Source organism: Megalops cyprinoides, chromosome 11 (assembly GCF_013368585.1).
Source record: "Megalops cyprinoides isolate fMegCyp1 chromosome 11, fMegCyp1.pri, whole genome shotgun sequence".
Classification (NCBI taxonomy): domain Eukaryota; kingdom Metazoa; phylum Chordata; class Actinopteri; order Elopiformes; family Megalopidae; genus Megalops; species Megalops cyprinoides.
The window spans coordinates 9788385-9815122 of NC_050593.1; the positions used below are offsets into that span (position 1 = coordinate 9788385).

General features: G+C 47.9%; 1 protein-coding gene across 1 annotated transcript; it reads left to right on the top strand.

Annotated features, from left to right (window-relative positions):
• Positions 1-3607: 3607 nt before the first annotated feature.
• On the top strand, positions 3608-22939 carry LOC118785483 (importin subunit alpha-4-like). Its single transcript, XM_036540162.1, has 17 exons — positions 3608-3946; positions 8351-8395; positions 13506-13595; positions 14263-14292; positions 14453-14505; positions 15224-15319; positions 15657-15742; positions 15880-15966; positions 16039-16208; positions 18199-18243; positions 18535-18666; positions 19375-19503; positions 20531-20635; positions 21349-21420; positions 21510-21672; positions 22136-22230; positions 22672-22939. The coding sequence occupies exons 1-17, from the start codon at positions 3878-3880 to the stop codon at positions 22768-22770; spliced, it is 1566 nt and encodes a 521-aa protein (XP_036396055.1). The 5' UTR covers positions 3608-3877; the 3' UTR covers positions 22771-22939.
• Positions 22940-26738: the final 3799 nt, after the last annotated feature.

The following is a 26738-nucleotide window of genomic DNA, read 5'->3' on the forward strand; positions in this document are numbered from 1 at the left end:
GTCTGATTGGTTAATACCAGAGTGTGATCCTTGTACTGTGACTTCATCATACAATTACTATGCCATTGGTCAAGATCAGTGCAAAACATACTGGAGGCAGGTCACAAGGACACACGAGTCAGGGGTGCAAAGTAGCAGTCAGTTTAACCCTGTCTTCGGTCAGGCGCTGAAACACTCCTAAATGCGGTGAGCCATGCGTGAAAACCATCAATACCCTGTAGGTGTGTTACCGTAAGGTGCATGATCTTCATTTATTGTGCTCACATGCATAGTCTCTTCTGTACCCCCTCAGCCTGAAGTTACTGAAAAACATATCCAGGTGATATCAGGTAATAAGTTTTCACCCAAACAGGCTGGTTACCAAGAGATCAAGTTAGTTTCTGTGATAAGCTAAGTAAGCTAAATAAGTAGCTATGCATATTTAGTGTTTAAAGCATTATTCACAAACTAATGATGTTCCCCATCTAGAAAACTCTGTGGCCAAATCATGCCAAATGAAGGGAAAGTTTAGCTAAAAAAATGCTCAGCCACTCACTGGACACTATACTATACTGTACTGGACACTATAAGCCATAAACTTGGGTTATGAATATGACTGACTGTCCACTAGAAAACAAATCAGAAAAATTCCAAACAGACAGCTGAATAAACAGGCTATCATAAAGGGAATATCTAACAGTGTTTTCACATAGCTGCAGTAACAGATGAACCCTTTATTTGCACACTGTAGGCCAGACAAATTCTGAAACTAATGTGAAAACCCACTCTCAGGAATGCAACTCCTAGGAATTCCACTGCTACCCCTCAACCAAGAAGGTGAGCTCCAGGCAGAGGCTACCTGTAAGAACTGATCTAGGACCAGTTCTACTGTTTGGCCTATAATGGTAAAGATTAGGATTGTGGCCGGGGAATCCAGTTCTTGATCAGCCCATATGGGCAGTTTCTACCTTGAGCCAGTCTGGGTAGGAAGTAATCCACATTAAGGAAAAACCTCATGCTGTCTGAGCAGAAAAATCAATTAACAATAAAGCAATTTGCTGATCCAATTACTCAAAGCAGCTGCTTATATTAATATACATACGACAAACTGCACATTCTATTAATTTTATCAATGTACAGAATTGATAGCATCAGTGCAATATCATTTATACAGACAAAGATTAACTGTGTGCTGAGGTTGCATTTCTCGACATGCATCTCCTCTGAAGTACTGCTATGTAATGTGCTCAATGGTACTTTTTCAGCAATCCGGTTAGGGCAGCTTCACTACCATGACAACTTTCAAGTGGTCACTTAGGATTCTAAATGAAAAGGAAGCACAAATGACCATGCATAGCTATGTAGCCTCATTTCCCTATCCAAATGGCCATAACAGACCTAAATAATTTATCTGCTATTTGGATGATTGTGATGACCATTAGAACATGATGACTGTTTATCTAGACTCCAGACTGTTTTCTGCAATGTATGAAGTGTGTCTTTGTGGTACAACATACTAGCAGCCACAAGGCCACAGTGTAACCGCAGCTCACATTCACCTCAGTAAGAAATTCATAATGGCGAAAGAGAAATGGAGAAAAGAATTCTCCACGGCTGAGTGTCTGGCCACAAAGTCCCCTGCTGTGGATTTCAGATTTCCCTCCTTCAGTTAGTGTTTTTACTGGGAACTGAGCCGGACTCTGAGGAAGAAAAAGAAGAGAATGCTTTGTATACATTGGGCAGTCATTTCTCACACCTTATTTCACACCTAGATGGGGTATTGGGGGGAAGGCTAGCAGTCGAGCGCCATATGTGGAAACGGCCACCGAGAAAGACATCACCTGAGCTGTCAGCAACAACAAAACACATTACTGTCATTTAGCAAATGCTCTCATCCAGAGTGACTTACATGAGCTGCAGCTTTTACATGTTATCCATTTATACAGGTGGATATTTACTGAGGCAACTCTGGGTTGGGTACTTTTTCTGGGGTGCTGCAGCAGTGCCCCAGTGGGGAACTGGGCCAGCAACCTTATGTTTACAAGCCCTGCTCCTTACCACTGTGCTACACTGCCACCCACCTCCCACACGCAGCTAACACAAGTGTCAGGAAAATGCAGATAACCGGATAACTGGCTAAGGCATGTCAGAGATATTCTGACACATTTTAATAACAGTTACATTATCTGTACTGCACTAGGTACTCTAATCGCTGATATTACAGACTCTCTGTTATATCTGACTTTAGTTACTGCTACTTCCTTATTGTTACTCAATGACTAGAATCCCAGCTACATAGTTAACAGTGAAGAATAATTATCCATCAGGCTTAGCTGTCTAGTTTGTAACCAATCAACATATCTATATTGAAAATTGTCAAAAAAGCAAGGAGTCATAAAGATTGTGTGATAATGAAAGTTGTACTGTTTCCACTGTAACTCAGTTACTACTTTAGAACAGTGGTAATTTTTACAGGCCTACTGTATGTTCCAATCTAAAAGCATGGTGTGTTTACGTTTTCTCTTTTGTCTACAACCACAATCGTGCCAGGTATCTAAAAATGTCAATCAAAACATACTATTACTACATAGTAATACATAGTATTACATTATGTGATCCTTTTTAAGGATGCAGAACAATGCCTTGTATGAGTTCATTTTGTATCGTTTTCTCTGGTACTGTTCACAGCAAGTGATCAGAGATCACTCACAATCTGAGCCAGTCTCGCTGCCTGCGGTTTACATTTGCGTGTGATGTCCTTCAACGTCGATGCTAGTCACATGTCAGAGTTGGTGCCCCAGCGTTATCTCTCACTAGGATAACAGGGCTCTTCCATCGATGAGTTCAGCGAGCCAAAGGAACGAGCTGTGACGTGAGGAGAACTGACCCCTTATCAGGAGAAGCCGATCCAAACAAGTCTACGCTAAACACAATCTTTGCGGTCACCTTCCACAGAGCTTTTCAAACAACGTAATAGTGAAGGATGATCAACGTATGCAGCGTGTGTACTTTTTCATAACGCACTTTTCCGCTGACTGTGAGTGTCTGTAATCTATGGAGCTAGATGACAGGACATTTAACTGTGAAAAATTTCACAACATATACATTACCAAGAGATCATCAGATTATATTTTTTATCAGTGTAAAAGAAAAGCGTTTAATGAGTAGCCAGCCAGCCCATAAAAATAAATGTAAACATTACGTTGTCACTTTAAACCATGTGTTTACATGTTTCCACATCATGATACATACAAGCGACGATGACTTGCAGCATATTACACCCTTCATAGTCTAGGAAGGTACACCACATCACTGTTCACTTACAAATGTGTCGCAGGCTTTCAGTTCCAGTTGCGAGGCCCTAGATGAAATATGAACACATGCGAAAATTATGCGCAGATTCACTGGTCATGATAATGCGTGGATCAGCTAAAGTAAATGGGACGTGCTATCCTCATGACTTCGAGATCAGCACATCTGCGCAAAACTACGCGCATTCTCTCCAATCTCTGCTTTGAAAAAGCCAGGACAACCTCTTAGACATGCGCAGTCTGAGGACGTACAACGTAAAATGACGCACATCAACACTAGTCTCACTGCAAATAACTTCAAACTAAAGCAAAGCAAGCAAAATAGCCAATACATTAATGTCAGTCGGCTAAATGTTGAACATACGCATATATTCCTACTCATATTTCAGTCGGTCTTTTCTTTTTCATACTACATGGGAGAATGTTTGATGTTAGCTTGAGTTGCTGAACGGGGCTCCGCCTTCTTTTCGCTCTTGTCCCGACGCGTCGCGTTGCGTCTGGCCGCCCCCTCTCGGCTCAACAGCGGACTGCTCTTCTCTTTCACTGGAGCTCCGATCGCCGGACGACACTCAGCTAAGCACACAGCCATGGCAGAAAACGCCGGCTTGGAGAACCACCGCATTAAGAGCTTTAAAAACAAGGGACGCGATGTCGAGGTAAGCAGAGATCGTAGTACCCTGGCGTCGTGGTTAACCGGCTAGAGCCGGTCGCCCGGCGTATATGTAGGTTTGAGGAGCAAGCAGTGGACGCTTGTGTCCCGGCCTTTTGTGACAAGCTTGGGTGGTATTGCTGGATGCTCTTGGATACGAGAAAGGCTGGTTCCAGAAAACCCTCCACCCTTCAAACCAGCTCGGAGTGTAAAAAGCTCGCTGGCTACCATCAGCATCATGTGGATCGGGCGCGGCCTAAAGAAGGCCCTTATCTTCCATCAAGCCGCGTTGTAAAATCCAGCTAGCTAAGGTTAGGTGTAACTTAGCAAGTTAGCTTAGCAGCGTAGTTAACCGACTGGTGGCTAAACCCCCAGATTGCACATTTGAGAGCGTCACGCCTGGTTTCCCCCCTTACCCAAAAGAAGGCCCAGCTAACCAGCTGTTGTATATCTGAAGTGGAACGCGTATGCAGAGAGATTGAGTTTGTGGGCTATGGCCATCAAAACAGGTTAGCTAACGATCAAGCTAGCTTGATAGCAAGTTCCTATAAACGGGGGCACCAATTTTGTCGTCGTCGGTGATCAGTGGTCTTAAAATAAATACACACATGGATATGGTTAGTCACTGAGTACTGTTTGTTAGCCAGTGTGTTATTGCTGATAGTCTGAATATTTTGAACGCAGCGTACAGCCTAGATTGCATAAGTTTAAACAGCTGCTAGCATGCTGAGCAGTTTGGCGTGGTTTGGTAACATTAGCCAGCTAGTCTGTTAGACAAGGCTAAGACAGTCCTGCGGCTGCTCTCTCCTTTCGGCGTGTCATTTCAACATTAGCCGGTTAGCTACCGTGCTGTCCCTAGGTATGCGATATCTTAATTAAAATGTGTCGTCTGATTCTTTACTTACACATCACCTAGAGGTAGCTACCTTACTTCGGTATGTAAAGCATGCTGATACAACGCGACAGTTTAATATCGTGGAAGCTAGCTAGCTAATACCGCATTCATTTTTTAATCTAATGCCGGCATATTGCGCGAAGGGGAAAATGGCCAACGCTGTTGTGTTTCAGAGGAAATCCCCGATGAAACTTTACATTTAGAACTCGTTTTAAATGAGAATTTCTCCAAACATGACATTTTACGAATTGTGACTTTCCCCCGTTTCGTGTTTAATTTTATGAGATGTTATCACAGCGAATCGGTTCAGTAGAATCAAAAACCTGCTTCAGTCACCATAGCAGCTGTCCACGACTGGGGTTGGCCTTCTGTGATTACGAAATTTACTCTCCATTGTCAGCACAGAAGGAGCTAGCCTGTGTTACTGGATCCTTTTAGGTTCTTAGTAGTCAATCTAATATGGGAGAATACTGTAAACAACTCTTTGATATGGTAGCTTGTCAGCCTAATGTGATAGGGCTACGTGCAGACAATGTACCGTTGAAGTGTTTTCAGAAGCGTTAGTTCATAGAAACTTGCCATTAATGGGGGTACCCATATGTCAATATTACGCCGTGTTTGATTGGTCAGCTTTCCTGTCCCTTACCATACCAACTTGCTTCATTCTGTAAGTGCATCTAAGCGCACTTGCGATCTTCGTTCAAGTGACCCAGTTGAGGTTGTGTGTGCCTGTAATCCAAACGTGCCGTCCCCTCTGCAGGCACGCACACATGGATTTGGCCCCTGCCAGTGTCCATCGGCTCATTTCTTTCTTCAGCCAGCTTAAAAATCAGAGTTGTGCTCTGACAGCACAACAAAGATCAGACGGTCCAGCAGCTAACACTTGAGGGTCCGGACGTGAATAACCGTGAGACCTATGGCTCTGTGGCCCAGCAGAGTGCGGCAGCGGTGCTGTCCTTACTGTCCCCATCTCCTCCCTCAGATCCCTGCATCAGTGGCCTTGCACAGTGGCTACAGCTCACAAGCACATCCCTCAGGCCAAGGCTGTCATTTACCTGCCTTGTGTCATCTGCAGCAGCACAGTCATTGAAGACAGTCTTATCCTTTCTTTGTTCTGTGTTTCTGAGATTTTCAGTGTGGCTGAAAAAAAACGGATTGCTTTTCCAAGGCTCACAGTACCAGGTCCTGAGAACATACATGGCGTGGTGTGGACACACAAACTGATCCCAGATCTGCATTTGGTCTGCTGTGACATTCTTTGTATTTAGCGCAGTTAGACTGGGTCAGAACAGCGCTTGGCGCAGTGAGGATCAGATCAGGGGATTGGTGTATTAGATTGAAGCCGGTGTCGTGAGCGGGTTTGCGGCTGCACGTAACATCCTGCTCAAACGCGCAGCTCCGCTGCTCGAGGAAGCCGTGATGGAATTACCACATCGGGCTGCGGCGGATTGGCGTGTGAGAGCTCTGTCGTGGTCACGCACCTTTCTGCAGCTGTTCACTGTCCCAAAAGTCAACAGTGCCTTTTACAGGTGTTGCTTTGCTGCAACCCGTGAGCCCGTGTGAGTGTCTTAGGGCATGACTTCCTCACAGCAGGCAGAAAAGTCTGAGAAGTATAATTTCGCAAAAATATAAAATGTCGGAGGAATTTCTGCCCACTGCGAAGAATTGTATGTAAGAATGTAAGATCTGGATGTAATTTTAATGTAATAATTACCAGACCAGGTAGTGTCCAGAAAATTCTAGACATTGTCTCGAGCAGTTTCTCAGTCACTTAGGTGACCACGTCATTTGTCTTCAGCTGACACCTCTTTTGATGACGGCTTAAGAGCTAGAGTTATTTTGATCCCTCCGCGTAGCACACTGAACCAAGACACACCGTTTAAGTCTTCACAGAACTGTTAATGGATCCGGCTGGGATAAGAGTCTGGGGGATGGCACACTTCTAGAATATTCTGAGGAGCTGAAAAAGTTATGCTTTTCATGGTGATGTCATGCTCTTGGAAATGTAATGGTGACTGTCTGCTGAGCATCTTGAGTCTCTGAGTTGTCCCGTTTGTTGTCTGTGGAAATGGCTTGCGGTTTTAGACATTCCTCGTACCACCTCTCCATTGGAGCAGTAGCAGGGTGAGATGGCTTAGGAAATTGAAGCGGTTTATTCAGAGGAAAAAAAACGTTTTGTAGGTCACAGATCTGTGCCATCTTTGAGAAATGTGTTCGTTTGTTAACATGGCTCCTCTCTAAGCCCTTTGTTCCATTTTAATGATTTTATGTAACAATTAATAAACCATACAGAGAGTCGCTAAGTGTGCAGAAGTTTTTGGATGCCTGTCAGAGCAGGGCTGTCCCTCTCGTTTGTGCTGCTTTTAGAAAGCTTTGTGCAGCTGGGGATGTCAGACTGGCAGACAAGCGATGGATTTTTGTGTCTTTCCATGAGTTTCTCGTGTTGGGCTTTCTCCACCTCACTTTACCCAGTATGATCACTGGCCCTGTGTCAGCTAGTGTACCCACTATCCCACGCTTGGTGAGTGGGCGTCCCATACCCCACGCCCAGCGGACCCTCATGGTTTCTGCAGTTCATTAGCAGCATGGGAGATAATGCCCTCACATTACACACACACAGTGCTCAAACACACCCACACACCCCCGCACACTCACCGGCACACACGCAGCATCCTCCAGCTCCGCGCTGTGCCAGAGGTTTGGGGTGTCTGCACCTCCCTGTTCTCACCGCAGAGGCGTTTCTGCGGAAGAAGCTCCTGCACACAGCGGCAGTCATGTGAAATCGGCGTCGCTCAGGGGAGATGCGTCTGCCCATCCTCTACAGCCAATACAGTCGTGTCCCTGCAGCTGCCCTGCGTAAATGCTATTCAACACTGTTTTTGAAACAGGCTACAGGTCCTCTGTGTCCTGTTTGCTGGCCCCGCCCCTTCCTGCTGTCACTCGGGGGCATCATCCAGAGGAAATGACCAGCTGAAGCGTGTGACTGAGTGCCGGCTGGGGGATATCCTCTCCCGCCCTGTGGGCCTCGCCAAAGCACAGCAGTCCTAGCAGGGGGCAGAGCTGCACCGCTCTGATTACATACAGCCCTGTTTGGAGCTGGAACCTGAGCCAGGATGCTCTGCCATCAGGTCCAGTCTCATCCGCCCGTGAGAGCACCCCGGTGTGCCAGTGGTGGGAAGGGCAGTCTTTGAGCAATGGCAGTGTCAGTGTGACAGCCAGCAGTCACGGTCCCTGGAAAGGCTGAACCTGTTAGCGGTCAGATTGGTAATAGGCAATACAATATACAATATATGCAGCACAGTGATGGGGTGCTTAGAAATGTAGCGGACTGCTCCGAACCTTATCTGTTGATAATGTGTATATCTTTGTTAAATACTGAATGGAGTATTTGTCTGGTACTGTAGCATCCAGTCAGAGCTGAGTGCTGTTTCTGCAGCTGTGGCTGCAGAGAATAGAGCAGTGTCACCTTGATGGATGAAAGAAAGACAGTTCTCATTCTCTCTCTCTCTCTTTCAGACTATGAGAAGACATCGGAATGAAGTGACTGTAGAGCTGAGAAAGGTAAGAGGGCCAGCTGTGCTGGACAGAATAACAGGTGCATTTCACATCTGGGGTCAGGGCCGCGCGCCGCCCCTCCTGGTCTGGGGTCAGGGCTGTGTGCCGCCCTGCCTGATCTGGGGTCAGGGCCGTGCGCCGCCCCGCTTGATCTGGGCTCAAGGCTATTAGGTAATTGGCTGATACTTCTTGCATCTGAGTGATAGTACTGTGTCTCCTGCCTGTGTGTGGTACAGCTGGCTGTGTGTGTCATTTGTGTGGGTGCGGCCAGCCCCCACCTCCCCATATGCTGGGCTGCAGAGCGCATGAAGGCTCTTGCCCTGCAGTCCAGCACATTGCAGGTTCCAATCTGCTCTGTGACGTTAGCCCAGCGTGACCGGGAGCCCGCAGTGGCAGAGCATAATTAGCTCAATGTCTTTGGGTTTGTGTGGGCTTGGAGTGGGTTTCATAGGCCCGGTTCCCCCTGTTGCACCAGTCAGTACCACTGTGGCTCCCACAAGTTCTTCAGGTAATGCTGGTGGGTATGCCTGTCTTCCATGTGGCAGCATGTGAGTGCATCAGGACTGCATTCACTGTGCTAGACGGTGGACATCTGCACCACGCTGATGAAAGTAGTCCCAGTCTGGCCCAAATTAGGTTCTGCTACATTATCCCTGGCAATGCACTACCCCATAATCCTCCACCCTGAGAGGGCTAATTGTGATCTCTCATTGGTAAATTGAAGGGCCAGCAGGTTCCATCCTACTCTGGTTCTCTGTAGAGCTCTCGTGTGATCGTTTCCTATGCCTGTGACCCAAAGCTGGACATCTACTGTCAGCCTCCCCTTCCCTCAAAACCGCCTGAAAGGAGGTTTGAAACTGAGAAGATTTCAGTCATCAGACTTTCCATTGGTCCTCTCACTGTGAGGAGATTCAGCCTGAATGTGTGTAATTATTCCTCCTGTTTTGAAAGCTGAGATGTGTTACTGATTTGTCTCCCCGCTCCCATGCGCTGGGCGGGTCCTGGGGTTCTTCCTCTTTCAGGAAGGCTTGGAGGGAGGAGGGGCTTGGCAGTGTACCAGCCTTCAGGGTGTGGTCTGGCCTCATAAACTGAGGCCTCATGTTGATGATGTCACGCTGATGATGTCCAAATGGGTACAAAACATTGGAAAAGAGGAGGAACAGGGAGCTTGAAATCAGCTGGTAGGGTTAGCCAGCCACGGCCTGCCCAGTCCTGAATACAGGCTTTTACCTGGGCCTGGTCTAGACCGGACCACCCAGTGCTAAATACAGCCTTTTACGCATGCCTGGACTACCCAGTCCTGAATACCTGAATATAGGCTTTTACCCACACACATTCTCTTAAACACACACACACACACGCACGCTCCTACACATGTACACACTCCCACACGCATGTATACACTTACACACATGCTGACGCATACGCTCACACACACGGGGCGGCAGTGCAGCATAGTGGGAAGGAGCTGGACTCATAACCAAAAGGTTGCTGGTTTGATTCCCCTGGAGGGCAATTCCTGCTGTACCCCTGGGCAAGGTTCTTAACCCACAATTGCCTCAGTAAATATCCAGCTGTATAAATGGATAACATGTAAAATCGTAACCTATGAAAGATGTTTTGGATAAGCATGTCTACTAAATGACAGTAATATTACATAGTGTAATGCCTACACACTCACAAACACATTGACCCCACAGTCTGTTTTGCCCAGTGTGTTGCCAGCCTGCCTGGGCCCAGATTGCCCTGGTCCCCAGGGTTCCTCCCCCAGCCCCCTGAGGCTTGTCCCTGAACCCTCCCCAGGCTGAAATTAGAAAGGCCAAACCTTGCTTGACCCCCCACCCCCCTCAGAGGACTACATTCCACAGTGCCATGGTGGGCCAGAAGGAGAGCCAGAGACAGTTCTGCCTCTTTCGGCCACTTCATCAGACGTTCTGCCAGTTAAGGCCACTCCGTGAGAGGTCCTGCTGCTTTGTGGACTCTCCATCAAAGGTCCTGCTTATTTCAGGCATCTCCATCGCGCCCTCAGTCTGAGCGTTGCAAGATGCCAAAAGTGCACCTCCACATTCACACAGACCCACCGTTCAACAAATCACAGAAAATACTGTTTAGCCTGCATCAGCATCCATCATGGCTAACGTGTTAATCCAATGTATATGCCTATGCAGCTGCATTTATCATGTGTATGAAACCCGCTGAACCCGCCTGTCCTCTCCTCCGTGTGAGTTTGGATACACCTTCTGAATACTCTGCGCTGTATTAACTAAGATATTCAGATAGCATTCAGACAGCACATTGCATCGGCAGTTCAAACCATGGAAATCTAATCAGATTTTTTAGAACTGATTTAACAAAATGGTTAGAATAATTGTTGCAGCCCGAATTACAAGTAAGTTACCCTTGATTTTTAAAAGTAAAAACATTGAGATTCAAGGGTAGGAGGTGTTTTAGGGTTCTCTGTTTGTAGTACAGTAGCCTTCAGTCATGGATATGCCACACACACACACACAAATCGGATAGATTCATGGAAAGGGTGTGGTTTGTTGTAGGCGTATACAAGCTGTTGTGTGCATACAGTCAACAGTCAACTCTGGTTTTCCTGTGAGAAAATAAGCCTCAGGGAAAGGCGTTTGGTTGGTCACAACATCCAGTCACACATTTGTCTCGTAAAGCTCAGTGCTGCGGATCAGTTCGCACAACTAGACACAGTGTGCTAGCTCGTTCTTTTTTCAGATACTTTCTGACATTACCCAGAGAAGTGTAGATGGATTTGACGTGGCAGTTATGTCTAGGTGTTCAGTGAGTGTAAACTCCCACTCAGTGTTCAGATAGCAGCCCGGGCTGCCCTTCGCAGTTTGTTATGGACACGCTGGTGTCGGGTGTTTCCTGGTCAGGCCTGGAGCTGCTGGGTTTGGGTGATGTGGGATTTGATGTTTAGTCAGTAGCACAGCTGTGCAGGGCTCATGGCTCAGTTTGACTCCGTCCCGGATGTGGGCCACTCCCCTGCCCTTCCTGCAGGGGGAGCCAGTGAGGTTCAGAGCAGGGTGGGTGCGTGTGCTGGGGGGGGGGGTGCGGAGATGGCCACATGGCCGGCGTCTAACCACCTTACAGCAGCACTCCGGCGGGGTCCAAAGGCCCGCTGCAGAGGATCATGGGAAAAGCAACTGTGTCGCTCCAGTGCGGAAGGGCACAGTCCTCTGGCCCATGCCAGCTTCAGTGGAGATGACTCACCCCTCTTCCCGCGATTGCACACACCCGGGCTTTTTCCTGTTCTACATGAGGGGAACCCCCCCCCCCCCTTTCGCCACAGCGCTTTGCAGAAGCGGGGTCGTTACCCTATGAGCCCAGAGTGTGCTACGTATAAGATAAGATAAGATAACACATGCTCTGTGATGCAGAAAAAGGTGCATGTGAAGCACATGGATTAAACAGCTAAAGGCTAGAAAATCTGTGATCGATGATTGACATCTGTGGGAGGGGTTTGAAGGATTTTATTCAGCTGAAAAAAAGAAGCACATGAAGGCAGACACAGAGGGTCACCTCTGCAGTAATAGGGTGCAAGGTGAGCACAGAGAGGGAGTTAACCCCTTGAGAACTGGGAGCCAGTGACTGTCCAAAGCAGGGGGAGAATCTGCCCAGCAGCGCCCCCTGTCTCCAGCAGCAATTGTATCTGAACAGGCTTCCCCCACCTTGCCTGCTGCCCATGAGTGCTGAAGCGTTATGGTGCTTCCATCCACTGCCCCTGCCTGAGGCTTACCAATTAGCGGATGAGTAATGTCGTGAAGGCCTGAGTAAATCCATGGAGGGAGATTTTGTGGCGTCCGGCTCATTCATCAGGACATTTGAAAGAAGACACGTGTCGCGGTGCTTCACGCTCAGGCCTCTGCTGTGGTGGGGCCTGCAGATCCGGTGGAGGCAGATACCGATGAATACCCCCCAAGAGCAGGACCTCTGGTGTCTGTGTCGTGAATATCCGTGATGGCCAGGCACCGGTGCCTTGAGGCGTTAGTGGTCTGCTTGGTCCTGAGTGTTCCTGGAGCCACGCTGACCCCTCCGGTGGTGAAGGGGCTCTGGTGATTTTTGGAAAGCGCATGTCCCTGCTTTGCCTGGGTTTCTGGAGGAGTGGTGCAGTATCCAGTTCTGACAGAATCCTCCTGTGAGTCATAACGCACATCACTGCAGTGCTGCCGAAGCGTGGCTGCAGGGAGGAATTCTGTGAGCCGCGGCCGCCGCCCTCCTGTAGTCTCACACACTGTGTGTGTGTGTGCGCGCATGTGCACATGTGTGTGCGCGTGTGTGTGCGTATGCATGTGTCCCCTGATGTAGTGGCATGTTTGCTGCCACTAGTGACTGAGTGTTCTGTGTTTGCCTGACAGTCAAACCTACAGGCTCTGCTTCTAGTGCGTCTGTGCTCAGCCAGACAGTTTCTGCTTCTAGAATGGCCACAAACACCACAGGGTTCCCCCTGCTTCTAGAACAGCCACAAACACTACAGGGAACCTCTTGTTCTAGAACCACAGGGCTCCTCCTCCTTGTACAACACCTACCAACAAAACAGGGTTCCCCCTGCTTCTAGAATGGCCTTCTACGTCTCCAGCTACCACACTAAAATGAGATTGGGTTTGAACTGTCACTGTCAAGGAATATGCTCTTGATAAAGGAGGCTTTGTGTCCGCGTTTGCGTAATGTGCTGAATTCCTCCCTGTCTTATGTGTGGTGTTGGGAAGGCGCTTATCCGGTCCGCCTCATTCTCTGCGTCTGAGTGAAATCTGATCATCTGAAATCCTGGAAGTGGGCCTATAAGCAGGCCTGTGTGACACAGCGTCCCCTAGCAGCCGGCACTCTCTTCTTGCCTCTTACTGATGTGCGCTGTGCAGGACCCATGCTCAAGGAAGTAATGAACAGCATGCAGGACCTATACTCAAGGAAGAGTATGCAGAATGCTGAGGGAACCAATAGGAAAAAACTTAAACCCCCCTGGCCTCCATGCTAACCCTAGGTCAGAGAGATTCAGATGTCATTCTGTGAGCCAGATTCAGTTTTGCTCGTGATATCTGTGTGCATTGCCAGCGTACTGTTCCCTCCAACATGGTTTTTTTTTCTGCATCCCTTCCAGAACAAAAGAGATGAGCACCTACTGAAGAAGCGAAACGTTCCACAGGAAGAAAGCCTCGAAGACTCGGACGTAGACGCCGATTTCAAAGGGGTGAGTCTCTTATCTGCGTCCTCTGCTGGTCTCCTGTCCTCCACGAGGTCAGAACTTAGGGCTGTTCTCTTGCACACCAGTCTGGTTTCTGGAGCAGTCACATGAGGTCACGCCTCGTCATATCAATATCAAGTGAGGTGCACAGGAACGGGCCCCCAAGCGGCTGTCTCAGCTAAGGCTGAGCCCTATGGCCCGGGTTTGAGCCCGGTTGCGCCGCCACCTGACGGTGACCAGGGCCACATACATCAACCTCGCTCTGACAGGGATAGTGGTGACTGTGTTGGTAGGGTGATCAGATCATGTCAAGGAGACGCCCACCTGCTATCTATGTTCTCTCCTGGTGCATTGTGGGACTTGCTCATGTGCGTACGAGTGTATCAGAGGATTTCATTCGCTATGCCAGCGCTCCTGTGCATGTGCAGAGAACATTGTGGTGAGACAAGCCTAACATGTGACCAGTGATTACAGAAATGGGAGAACGAGGGGGAATTGTATTTTAAAAACCAGAGCCACAGGATATGGCAACATAGCAAAGTTTCTAAGGCAAAACTACAGTGGGGATAGTTACGAAACAAAGAGGTGTTTACTGTCTTGTTATTCTGTGTTGACTTGTTGTATTCTTTGAGATTCTTACCTGATAACTGTTTTCTTTATTTTTTTTTTTTAGCAAAATGTAACACTAGATGCAATCCTACAGGTAAGGCTCACCTCCATGTTTGTGAAGTACTTGGAAGTGAACAGAAGGTGACAGTGGCTAGTGACTCGGTGCCCTGGCTCCTGTGTGACGCGCTGTTCTGGGTCCTGGCTGCCCGAGACTCGGTGTGCTGCTGTGACTGTTTTTCTCTCTCTCGTTATAGAATGCCACCAGTGATAATGCAGTGGTCCAGCTCAGTGCTGTGCAGGCAGCAAGGTATGCCACAGAGGGGTGTTTACACCCTGCAGCGTCTGCGCAGAGAGCGCTATGCTGTATCGTCATACACACCCTGCGGCGTCTGCGCAGAGAGCGCTATGCTGTATCGTCATACACACCCTGCAGCGTCTGCGCAGAGCTCTATACTGCATCGTCATACACACCCTGCAGCGTCTGCGCAGAGAGCTCTATACTGTATCGTCATACACACCCTGCGGCGTCTGCGCAGAGAGCTCTATACTGTATCGTCATACACACCCTGCGGCGTCTGCGCAGAGAGCGCTATACTGTATCGTCATACACACCCTGCGGCGTCTGCGCAGAGAGCTCTATACTGTATCGTCATACACACCCTGCAGCGTCTGCGCAGAGAGCGCTATACTGTATCGTCATACACACCCTGCGGCGTCTGCGCAGAGAGCTCTATACTGTATCGTCATACACACCCTGCAGCGTCTGCGCAGAGAGCGCTATACTGTATCGTCATACACACCCTGCAGCGTCTGCGCAGAGAGCTCTGCACTATCATTATTCACATACTGCACTATATTGTCAGCTACTGAAGTTCCTGTTTATGCAGTGGCACTACGTCCTTGTGATGAGAGTGCAGCCAGTTATGTATGTGTACATGAGTGTGGGTGCGTGTGTGGTGTCTGACTCCTGCACCCTGTCCCTCTCTCTGTGACACCTTTACCTTCTGTCCTCTCGCTTCTTGCAGAAAGTTACTCTCCAGCGACAGAAATCCCCCCATCGACGACTTGATAAAGTCTGGGATTCTCCCCATCCTGGTCAAATGCCTGGAGAGGGATGACAAGTAAGTGTGCGTGTTACTGTGGGGGAGGTACAGTGTGAGTGTATGCGTTTGTGCAGGGGCCGCACCGCTCCACTGTGTGAGTTTCTGCCCCGTGTAACGGCAGGCTTACGCACTGCTTACCGCCTCCACCTGTGGTAGGAGGAACAAGCTTGACAGTACCCGGTGCTGTAAAGGAACAGAGGATCGATTACAGGAGGCAGTGGCAGAAAGACTGGTGATATGATGAAATAAGGGGAAATGGGAGGGGCTAGCACATTTACAGTGGGGCTGCTGTGGGTGGGTTGGAGTTTGAGGCCTCATGCACTAAAGCCCTCTAACCTCTTCTCCCCCCTCCCAGTCCTTCCTTGCAGTTTGAAGCGGCGTGGGCTCTGACCAACATTGCCTCTGGGACCTCCGCACAGACTCAGGCTGTCGTCAAATCAAGTGAGTCCGGAGAGAGTGCGTCTGCCTGTGTCTGTGTATAGTGCGTGTGTTGGGCGTGTATGTGGTGGTTATACAGGTGTGTGTATCTATCTCTCGGCATGCTCCTGCTGACGCTCCTGCCTGCTGTGTTTCCGCAGACGCTGTCCCCCTGTTCCTGCGGCTGCTGCACTCTCCCCATCAGAACGTGTGCGAGCAGGCTGTGTGGGCCCTGGGAAACATCATCGGTGAGCCGCGTTTCCGAAGCGCACACCCGTCACCGCGCCCGGGCGCACGCTGACGCTCCTGTCTCCCCCCAGGTGACGGGCCGCAGTGCCGCGACTACGTCATCTCCCTGGGCGTGGTCAAGCCCCTGCTGTCCTTCATCAACCCCTCCATCCCCATCACCTTCCTCCGCAACGTCACCTGGGTCATCGTCAACCTGTGCAGGAACAAGGACCCGCCCCCGCCCATGGAGACAGTGCAGGAGGTGTGGCCTTGTGGGGGGGTGTGGCTGTGAGGGCGTGGCTATGTCAGACTGATTCCCTGCATACACAGGGGAAAGTGTTTTGTTTTGTGAAAAGTTTGTCCCCTTCTGTGTTTTGTCCTGTGTTTTTTTGGACACTTGTGTTTTTGATAACACACAGGGGTCCCATTGCTGGTGCTTCCTGCTGAATTATAGTGTTTTTAGCCAAAGAGAGGAGCTGGTATATGTAATGCACACGCTTGCAGGACATGCAGCTGTGTGCTGTCTGTGAGCGTGTGCTTGCACAGGAAGCACGCCTCCTGGCTGAAGGGACAGGTTTGATCAATACGTACAAGCACCTCTGAGATGTGGGGTGGTGCCTGGTGTCTGAGTGACAGACAGGGATGTCCTGTAGCTTTTCAACTCTCTCTTTAAATAGCTGATGATGCTTCAGGAAGGCAGTCTGATATCCCTATTCAGAGTGCAAGGGAGGAACACAGAACCTCCCCTGTGGACACACACACACACGCAAGCACTTTCTCCCTCTGGTGGTGTAGCTTGGTGTGTGGCTGGCCTGCTGTTGTAGCTGTGCGCCCACACACACACAAGGTTTGATCTGAACCAGTCTGCTCCAACTGCAGCAAGATGGAATCTGTTTGTGCGGGTGGCAGTCAGGACTAGTCTGTCTCAGATCCCAGCCTTCTCCACAGCGCTGAAGTCCTGGCCCGCACTGTGGCATTTTGGGTGCTCAGCCTGTTGAATGAATACAGAAGAACCTCAGAGATCCAAACATGTAAGGACCGGAGGACCGGTGGTCGTTTGTATCTCTGAAATGGTTGTATCTCTGAGTGATACCAAAAACATATTCATTTCCCACTATAACAACCATTTACTGCTTATCATGTCATACATGTGCAACACTGGGTTTGCAGACCAGCCAACTGTAAACTGGCTACGTTTTAGAACAGAACATCCTAACATTAACCATTAGCCATTAGCAGTCCAAAATAAGATGTGAAATGTGATATTACGTTAGATCATTAAAAACATGAAAGGCAGGTTTCAGAAACCGGCTTGCAAACATAGGATTAATTTGTCTGCCTGTGTGTGCATGTCAACAGAACAGCGATAGGCCGCAGTCAGAACGCAGTAACATTAGCCTGTTCAGAATGAGAACTTACCACACAAACCAACAGTGGCGACTGGTGGAAAATGTGTCGATTGGTCTGATTGGTGGAAATGTGTCGATTGGTCTAATTGGTGGAAATGTGTCGATTGGTCTGATTGGTGGAAAAGCGTTGGCTCTCCTGAGAACAGCAACTCCCCCCACCTTGGTCTGTCAGACACTCGCTCTTCATCACGAGCCCTCGACGTTCTGCTCGCGTTGCCCCAGCGTTTTCAGAGCGCGTGTGCATGCTTAATCTCCCTGCCCTGTCATGCAGTTATTGCCTCTAAATGGAAGGGGATCTAATGATGGCAGTGTTGATTAAGCGGAGTGTGCTCTGAATGCGAAATGCGGGGCTGCTGTCGCCAGGGCCATGCATTAGTGTTCATTGACGGGCGGCAGGGCTCCTGTAGCCAGGATGAGGGATTAATGTTCGGTAATGTGAAGATTTTTTTTCCATCTTTTGATCAGTGCTGGGCAGATTCATTAATCCATCTATCATCTGGAACACTCCTGGAACAGTCCTTACCCAGTGAGCCCCCAGCATCTGCCGATCCGCATACGGTTAAGATCAGTGAAAGGAAGCCCGCAGTCAGTGTGACCCAGAACGGCACTGGCCTGTGAGCCTGTTCCCCCGGGTCACACAGAAAAGCCTCCACTGCTGTGTGCATAAGCAGATTCGCACAGTGTGATAGAAACCTAATCTGAAAAAATGTAAGCTATGCAAGCTGGATGTGAGTGGCTGCCAGGCAGAGAGATAATTGAATAGAATGTTGTGTCCAGAGCGGACGCCTGCACCCACACACCTCACTGTGGCTCCAATGCTGTTTCTGTCTGTCTCCCCTTCAGATCCTGCCAGCTCTGTGCGTGCTAATATACCACACCGATATCAACGTAAGTATGTGCGCGCCCCCTGTGGTGACTAAGGTGAACATGCAGCATACAGCTACTGCTAACATCATAAAGCTGCACCCTGTTACCTGTGGAGGGAGTGGTTTCAGATACTCTCTCTGTGGTGTGTATTGTAAACACAGTTCCTTCAGCATGCTTTTTTTTTTTTTTTTAACAGTACTGTTTGAAAAGTGTCTGATATCCACGGCGTCCGCCTTTCTGCATATCCCTGCGTGCTTTGTGGCTCTACACCTTTTTCCATGTGTGTTTGGTCCCCCTCTCTGTCCTGGACAGATCCTGGTGGACACGGTGTGGGCTCTGTCCTACCTGACGGACGGCGGGAACGAGCAGATCCAGATGGTCATCGACTCGGGCGTGGTGCCCTTCCTTGTCCCACTGCTCAGCCACCAAGAGGTCAAAGTTCAGGTACGTGGCTAGTCGTGGAAAGTCGCCATGAGGTGGTATTAACTGACATGTTAACTTTGTGTATGATTTAAATATGGCAAGTTTAGATGTTTAAACGAGTGCACAGGGGTTGCTCAACAGGGTCCGTATATAACAATCATGCTCACACTCACTGGTCTGGGAGTGTTGTTAGTCTGGTCTGACACCACTTCAGCTTCACTGTTCTACTTCGTTCAACTTATGTTCTATTGTGCTGGTAGCCTGCTAAATCTGTTAAATGCGTGTAATGTAATGTAATCAGACCAGACAGTCAGATTTCAGTAGCTGATTATCGGTGGCATTGTGCAGGTATGTGCACGTCAGTTATTTTATATGTAAGAATGAGGTGCAGAATACACCAGATTCACTGCAGCACATACATCAGCACTGTATTCACTTTCAGTCAGAATTAGAAGTGTGTTCAATATCAGAGCCACTGTCTGGTATACAGGGAAAAGGGCAAGTCTGAGAAGACAGTGTGCGTTCTGAATTGCTGAATTAGTGTGTTTGCTTGACATTTGGGGACCTATATCCTTCTTTCACCTTCACCTCCGCTCAAGGTGAACACTATAGTTTTCAAGGACTTAAAAATAAAAATGAGTGTCACATATGAAGTGTGAGGTCTTTTTGAGGGGAAGGGTGTGGAGCCAGGCTCCTTGGTCACATTCGCGTGCCGCTTTCTGCTTTCAGACAGCGGCTCTGAGGGCGGTGGGTAACATCGTGACGGGGACGGACGAGCAGACACAGGTGGTGCTCAACTGCGACGTGCTCTCCCACTTCCCCAACCTGCTCACGCACCCCAAGGAGAAGATCAACAAGGTGAGGCTGCCGGGGGGGGGGGACGGCCTTCGGCTGCACGCGGCCGCACTCCTGCACCAGTGCACTGTGTCCACCAGATGCCGCTCGCTGGCTTTCTTCACACCTGTACTTCGGAAATTTTGTGGAACTGTTTTCCTGCTGAGGAATCCTTTCCCGTTATTGCTGTGTTTTTGTGATACTTTTGTGCATACAGAATCCAGAGATCAATCCCTATTAACTTATATTATGTATAAAGTCATCTTTTTACAAGTTGCGGACACAACAGGTGATTTGCTATTTGCAGTATATAGTGGAATTGCAATGACTGCTGCAACAGTAACTATACCTTCAGGCGACACCATATTATTACTGCTCTGTTAAGGGGTGTGGTTGCCACATTCAGTTTGAGTTGCCTGGCATTTTTAAAGTGGTGTTTCAGTATCCTGATAGACAGGCATTACAGACGTCATGTCTAGGTCCACTGTGTGTGGACCAGTATAACTGCATCTTTTATTGAAAGGAAAGACGAGTTTCTAAATTGAGAAGCTTATTTTGTAATTGTGGCTAATTGCATATACTTAAACATGTAGGCGTTATTTACAGAATAAAACAGGAGTAAATGGTTGAGGTGACTGGAACAGTGGAAAATGGGTGATGGCATGTGGGACTGCTGTGGGTCCAGATTAAATGCAGCAGAAACAGGCGACAACACAGGCATTATTCTAGAGGCCTTTCACTCTCACTGTAGGACCTGTTAGAACCTCACTGTGATCTGAATGCTACTCTGCGCATGAATGTAGTGCTTTTGGTGTTTGGGTTTCCATGGTAACAGGAACTTTAATGGAGGGATGTACGAAGACTAAAAGCTGGTCTAAGGGCTCTTGCATGCCAGGTACATGGATACAGAGTACTCATCGTGCAGTAGTCCTATGTAAGTGCTGTGTTGATTGTGGCCACAGAATCTGCTGTGGGTCTCTCTCTTTCTGTCTGTGTATATGTTTATGTGCTAGTCCCCGCAGCACTAAACCCATGTGTGTCCATCCTGTAGGAGGCAGTGTGGTTCCTGTCCAACATCACAGCCGGGAACCAGCAGCAGGTGCAGGCAGTGATTGATGCTGGCCTCATCCCCATGATCATCCACCAGCTGGCCAAGGTGAGAGAGCCACATCCTGGATACCCAGCAACAGCCCAGTCAGCGTCTAGCATCACCTAGCAACGATCCTGTCATGACGTGTTCACACACTTGTGCACCAGTGTCACCTAGTAACGATCCTGTCAGGACTTGTTAACCCACCGGTACACTAGTGTCACCTATCAAGGAATCTGTCTGCACCGGTCTATCCACTTGTACACCAGTGCCACCTAGCAAACAAACCTGTGTGTTCACCAATACACGGATATCAGTGTCACCCAGTCACGCTCGTCTCTAGCTGGTACTTCTGAGTGCTCTCCCAGATGGGATGCAGAAAGCTGTCTCTTTGCACTTTCCCTTCGACTCAATATTTGAACTTCATCCTCTTGCCCTGTTATCTTTCACTGTGATTTGTGACAGTCCAGTCTAATGCTGCCCGTTTGCTTCCCCAAAGGTGTATGACAGTTAGCATGCAGGCACACTGGTCAGAATGACAAGCCCCACAGAGCATCTCTGTAGCATGAACTCGTTGTCTGGGGCACAGGAGCTGCAGTGACGGGGAGCTGAGAGATGGGACGTCTGTCGGTCATGTCCTGTGGCAGCGAATCGGACGCTAGAACACGCGCATGACGGAACACTCAGCGCAGGGAGCTGAGTCACTGAATGAAGCCTTGCACAGCAGCAGTGCTGCTCCTCACGCACACACCCCTGCTCACCGTGCTCTCTCTCTGCAGGGGGACTTCGGCACGCAGAAGGAGGCCGCCTGGGCCATCAGCAACCTCACAATAAGCGGAAGGAAAGAGCAGGTGAGCGTTCCCGTTCGATAGGCAAGCTGTGAGAGGCAGGCGCAGGCCAGCGGACAGACTGACGGGCGGTTTGCCGTGCCGTTCGGCAGGTGGAGTACCTGGTGCAGCAGAACGTCATCCCGCCGTTCTGCAGCCTGCTGTCGGTGAAGGACTCCCAGGTGGTCCAGGTGGTCCTGGACGGGCTGAAGAATGTCCTGATCATGGCGGGAGAGGAGGCCAGCACCATCGCCGAGATCATCGAGGAGTGTGGGGGTGAGCGCCACCTGCAGTCACTGCACAGCACTGCAGCTTTTCCGCCAAAAGGGCTTAGACACAGTGGCTTTATATGGGCTATTCACTGTGTACGCACCCCAACAACAATTTAGTTTTTTATGTGATAATTTACTGAAATCTATGCCAGACTCCACACATAGTATAGGCTGTCTAGTTTCAGATTAGCGCAAGTTAACTTGTGGTAGTACTTGAATGGTGTTGTGTTCAGACTTGCTGGTCTGGGAGTGTTGTTGGTCTGACACTGTTGCTCATTTATTTTGAATAGATATATTTCTGTTTTCTTGTGCTGGAAGTCACTCTGGATAAGAGTGTCTGTTAAATGCATGTAATGTAATGCATGTTAAAAGACATAAGGGAAGCTTAACAGATGTTATGATGATCCCTTCCTCAGGTGGTGCGGTGTCTCAGCTGTGGCTTTAATGCTCTTGTTTCCCAACTGCAGGTTTGGAGAAGATCGAAAACCTGCAGCAGCACGAGAACGAGGACATCTACAAGCTGGCATTCGAGATCATCGACCAGTACTTTTCAGGGGATGACGTGAGTGCTGCCACCGAGCCTGGAGCCACAGATTCGCGCAGTCAGACCACACAAAATCTCCATTAAAAAAGACTTAATTTCATCATTAAATTCACCAAAAACATTTATGAATGAATGTAAAAATCGTGATCATAGACAGGGACTTGTCCCAGACTTGTGGTATTACATTGGCAATGGACGTGACACTGTGATCCCTGTTTGAGTTCTGTTTGGCGTGAGTGTTTGGTGTAATTGTGTTTAGTGTCTCCTCACATTGTGAGTGTATCCGCTCAACCTCTGTAGAGTCGTTGCCTAACTGAGGCCTAGCTGATCAAATGGAGATTTGGATTTGCTAGTGATCAGCAGAGCCAGGCTGAGTGTCTGGCAGAAGTCAGCCACTCATACTAAGGGAACGTGAGACGCATAGCTCCGCTAACAATTCTGCCTGCTCCTCTCCCGCAGATTGACGAGGACCCCAGCCTCATCCCCGAGCCCACTCAAGGCGGCACGTTCAACTTTGACCCCGCCTCCAACCTGCAGACCAAGGAGTTCAAGTTCTAAAGAGCGCCGCCCGGCTCCGCCCCTCACCTTCTGAGCATCACGACAGATCCACCCTCCAGAACCACACACAAACACACACAACCGCCACACACCGAAGGAGCAATGACTATCACAGGCGTCCCCCGTGATGCTTCCAAAATGTCTGGAAAAACAAACGCGCAAAAAAAAACAAAAATACACAAAAAAACCACCACCTGCCCGTCACTGCAGTTGCCAAAAGTCCCTCTCTCACACAGAGAGACTAAAGGAATACCTGTGCATGAACATACCAACTGAATTTATTTGCCATCATATCAGTCAAGAAGAAAAATCCTGGCAAATTTTTTGGCTTTACCTTCCTTGTAATCACTCCAGTCTCACTCAATCAATCTCTGAGCACATGAGCCACCCTGATTGAAGAAGTTCAGCCTCAGAGCGAAGCCATGTGCCAGCGCTGTCTGCCACTCTGTGGAAGGTCTCTGAGCTTTGGAGAGGAGAATGAGAGTTTACTGACAGAACTTGTTACCCGTCACCACTAATTTTTTTTTTTTTTATGTTTTTTCGTCTTTTCTGGAATCATCATGGAAGAATGGATTTTTATGTATAAAAAGTAGAAAATAGTACAAAAAAAGACAATGTGAACAAAAATATATGCGCATAAAAACTGGGTTCCATGGAAAAGGTGATTTGTTTTACATGAATTCTGCGAAGACCGAGAAGGAAAACAAAACTTTGTAGCATTGATCTTACGGTAGGTCCCAGAAGCGGAAAGAGACGTTTTGTGTCAGGATAACTACGCTGGAGCTTAGACTTCAGATGGAAGGAATTCATTCTGATTCTGGGAGACTGGCGCCTTGCTGCACTAATGATGTCACCGCCTGCGTCTGGGCTCATGAAATTGGCAGTTGTGATGTCACAGCCTGTCCCCCCTGCTGATTGGACAGGTTGTTGTGATGTCAGACGTGGCCTCCTTGCTCATTGGATAGGCAGTAGGTGTGTGCACTGCATGGTGTGGGAGACCTGCTCTGGTTGGGTCTGAAACTCTTCTGAGCAGCGATTCGGATCCGTTTATTCGAGGAATAACACAAACCTGTAACTGCCAGGCTTGCTTTGGGCTGTTTTTTTTTCCTTTTTTGATTTTTTTTAATTTCATTTTATGATTTTTTTGTTTCCCTTTTAGGATTTATTCTGTATTTTTAGTTTGAATTTGAAGGCAACGTAAAAGCATAGAGAGAGTTGTTGGGTTGTTCTGGTTAAATCTGTGGAGCCTCCACATTTGCAGGTTTCCAGTCCTCTGTACCCTGTGCTGACTTTCTGTGGAAGGTGGTAATCGCTTAAATTAAAGTCATAACAAACAATGGAGTCAGTGACCCCGTGACCTTTGACCTTGGCAATTCTTTATGTTCCATTCGTTGTTTTCAGCAAAGGCTACGTCCTGCAAGCCTAATTGCAAATTACAATAATACCTTTCCGACTGTCATGTGTAAGGCCTGTATGAAGCTGCTGCAGCTGCTAGTCCGTTGGGACACTGCAGAACAATAACATTGCATTTACTGTCAAAACATTTAACAGGGAGTTTTGTTTTTAACATGCGTATCATGATGACAGATGGTACCGTTTATTGGAAATGGGTTTTCTTGCTGTTGTGACTGGACAATGTCTTCATCTCCCTGCGCAATTGCTTGTGAAGGGATTTGAAACAAAAAAAAATTGCATTTGGACTAATGTAGTTCCGTTTTGGCTGCTAACTACTGAAAAGATGTGGAGAGTTGGGCAAGCAGCCAGAGCGTTCTGGACTAGTCGTTTATAACTGATGAACAAATCTTTAGCAGTTGTACAGTCATGACCTATTTAGACACCTAGCCAGAGCCACTTTAAAGATTAGAGTTTTTGTCTTGTATCAGAAACCGATACAAGCGTATGTTCATTGCAAGATTTTTACTTGCTGAAGAAAACTTGTTTTAAATAAGAAAAAGCGGCAGATCGCATTTTGGCCTCTGATTGTTTATATCTTTTTATAAATTTTAGATTCAATTTTCTCTTTAAGGTGGCTCATTGTTTCTTTCAACTCTTGTGCATATTAAAGAAAAGAATGAGTTGAAATTCATTGTGCCTTTTGTTTTTTCATTTCTAAGCAACAAAAAATGTTTCTTAAAAAACAAAATGAGCGCTTAGCAACAGAGGTTTGAGTAGCGTGAGCTCTGAGTGTTACCCTCTCGCTGCAGTGCACTGTGGGCCATTTCCAAGGGGCTTCTCTGTGCTACTAGGCAGGATCGTTCGACTCGATTCTATTGGCTGACCTGTATTTCCACCGACATCCCAACTCCCTTCACTTCCCCCTCCCATCCAATAACCACCACCACAGCTCCGCCCATAGCCATATGTCACCAATCGGGGGGTTTAATGAGTCTCCGTGGCAACATGACATCTCCCTCTCATCACTCCCTCAGGACATGGTCTCTGTATTAATGATCCTAACCAAAATAAACTTGCTCTTAGCCATTGGCTCTCTGCTGCTCCAGGTGTCCTGATTGACACATTTTTGCTTTGTGTTTGTGTGGATGCATGAGTGACAGGGAGAGAGAGTCAGTTTAATGTTGTACATGTGATGTCTTCGCATGACCTCTGAAATTCCCACCTGGTCTCCCCCCGATGGATGTTTTCTACATTGTCTTTGCTGTGTGTGGTGTCTTTGTGGTCTCTGCTATATGTGATATCAGGCACGGATGTCTGCACACTGCTTTGTAACTGTGCTCCTCTGAGGCCTTGCTGTGAAGGGTCAGTGTGGGTATCCTTCCTGTATCTTCTCCAGCTTGCTTATTTGTGCTGTTCTCTACCTTTGTTTGAGACCTGAGATCTGTGTGAAATTCTGCGTTTGTCAGATGCTAGGATACGTCCAACCTTCCCAAGCGAGTGATCCAGCTATAAAGTGACCACATTTCCTCTGACCCACTGTTGATGACAGATGCAGTTTGTGAATGACAGGATCACAATGTTAGCCCTACAGTACTGAAATAACCAAACTCAAATAACGTAATGCACCGCTGTTGTTTTGATCATGACATTAAGTGTTGAGTATGACAGTTTTCAGATATTATGGTGTGCTCTGTCAGCTGCTTACCAGTTGATGCACACAGGTGAAGGTAATGTGGTGCTTCTTCAATAATGATCCTGATTGAGCAGTTGTGTCATTCTGCTGTCCAGGGTCCTGAACCGTCTCTACTATTTGAACCTAGAGGTGGGTCAGCCCCCCTTATCACCCAGCACTTCCTGGGCCGCTTATTGGCTGCTCAGGTGCACAGCAGGTGGCTAATCCACTCAAGATCTCCCCAAACACACCAGCCAATTTTTTTTTTTTTATTATTTTTACATTTATTTGGGCTATTTTTAGCTTTGTATTTTCATATTTCCGCAATTTCGAAATTTCAGCCTCCACTCCGCAGAATTTTCAGACACTGACCACTACACTATATCTGTAATGACAGGACTTGCCCAAGTTGGAACTGGAAAAGCGCGTATTTTATTGTTTTTACTGCAGATTTCAGATGTTTGTTGTTTTTTCCAGTTGTAAGACAGATGTGTTTGTCTGGTCTCCCTAGGTTGCTATAAATAAATTAGCTGGCTACATTGATTGCAGATAGCCTATTAGCCAGTTGGTTACATCACATCATTTAGTAATACATTGTCATTTAGAACGTAACCGCGTTTTGTTGTTTCAATCCAGATACATACATAAAAAATCACTCATGCCAGATTCAGACTCAGCCTTCTTGTGTCACTTAGTGTTGCCAAGCGTTACGTATGATACAGAATCATTTCGTAATGAGGAGAAAAATATTGCGTTCAGTATCCATAGGTTTTAACTCCAAAGATTTAAGTCCATAAATTCAGTTTGCTTAAATCCAAAAACCCAGTTTGTTCTATTGCATTTTCCCATTACCGCGTTTGTTTTCGTGAAAATGAATAATTGCTGTTATTACATCCCCCAC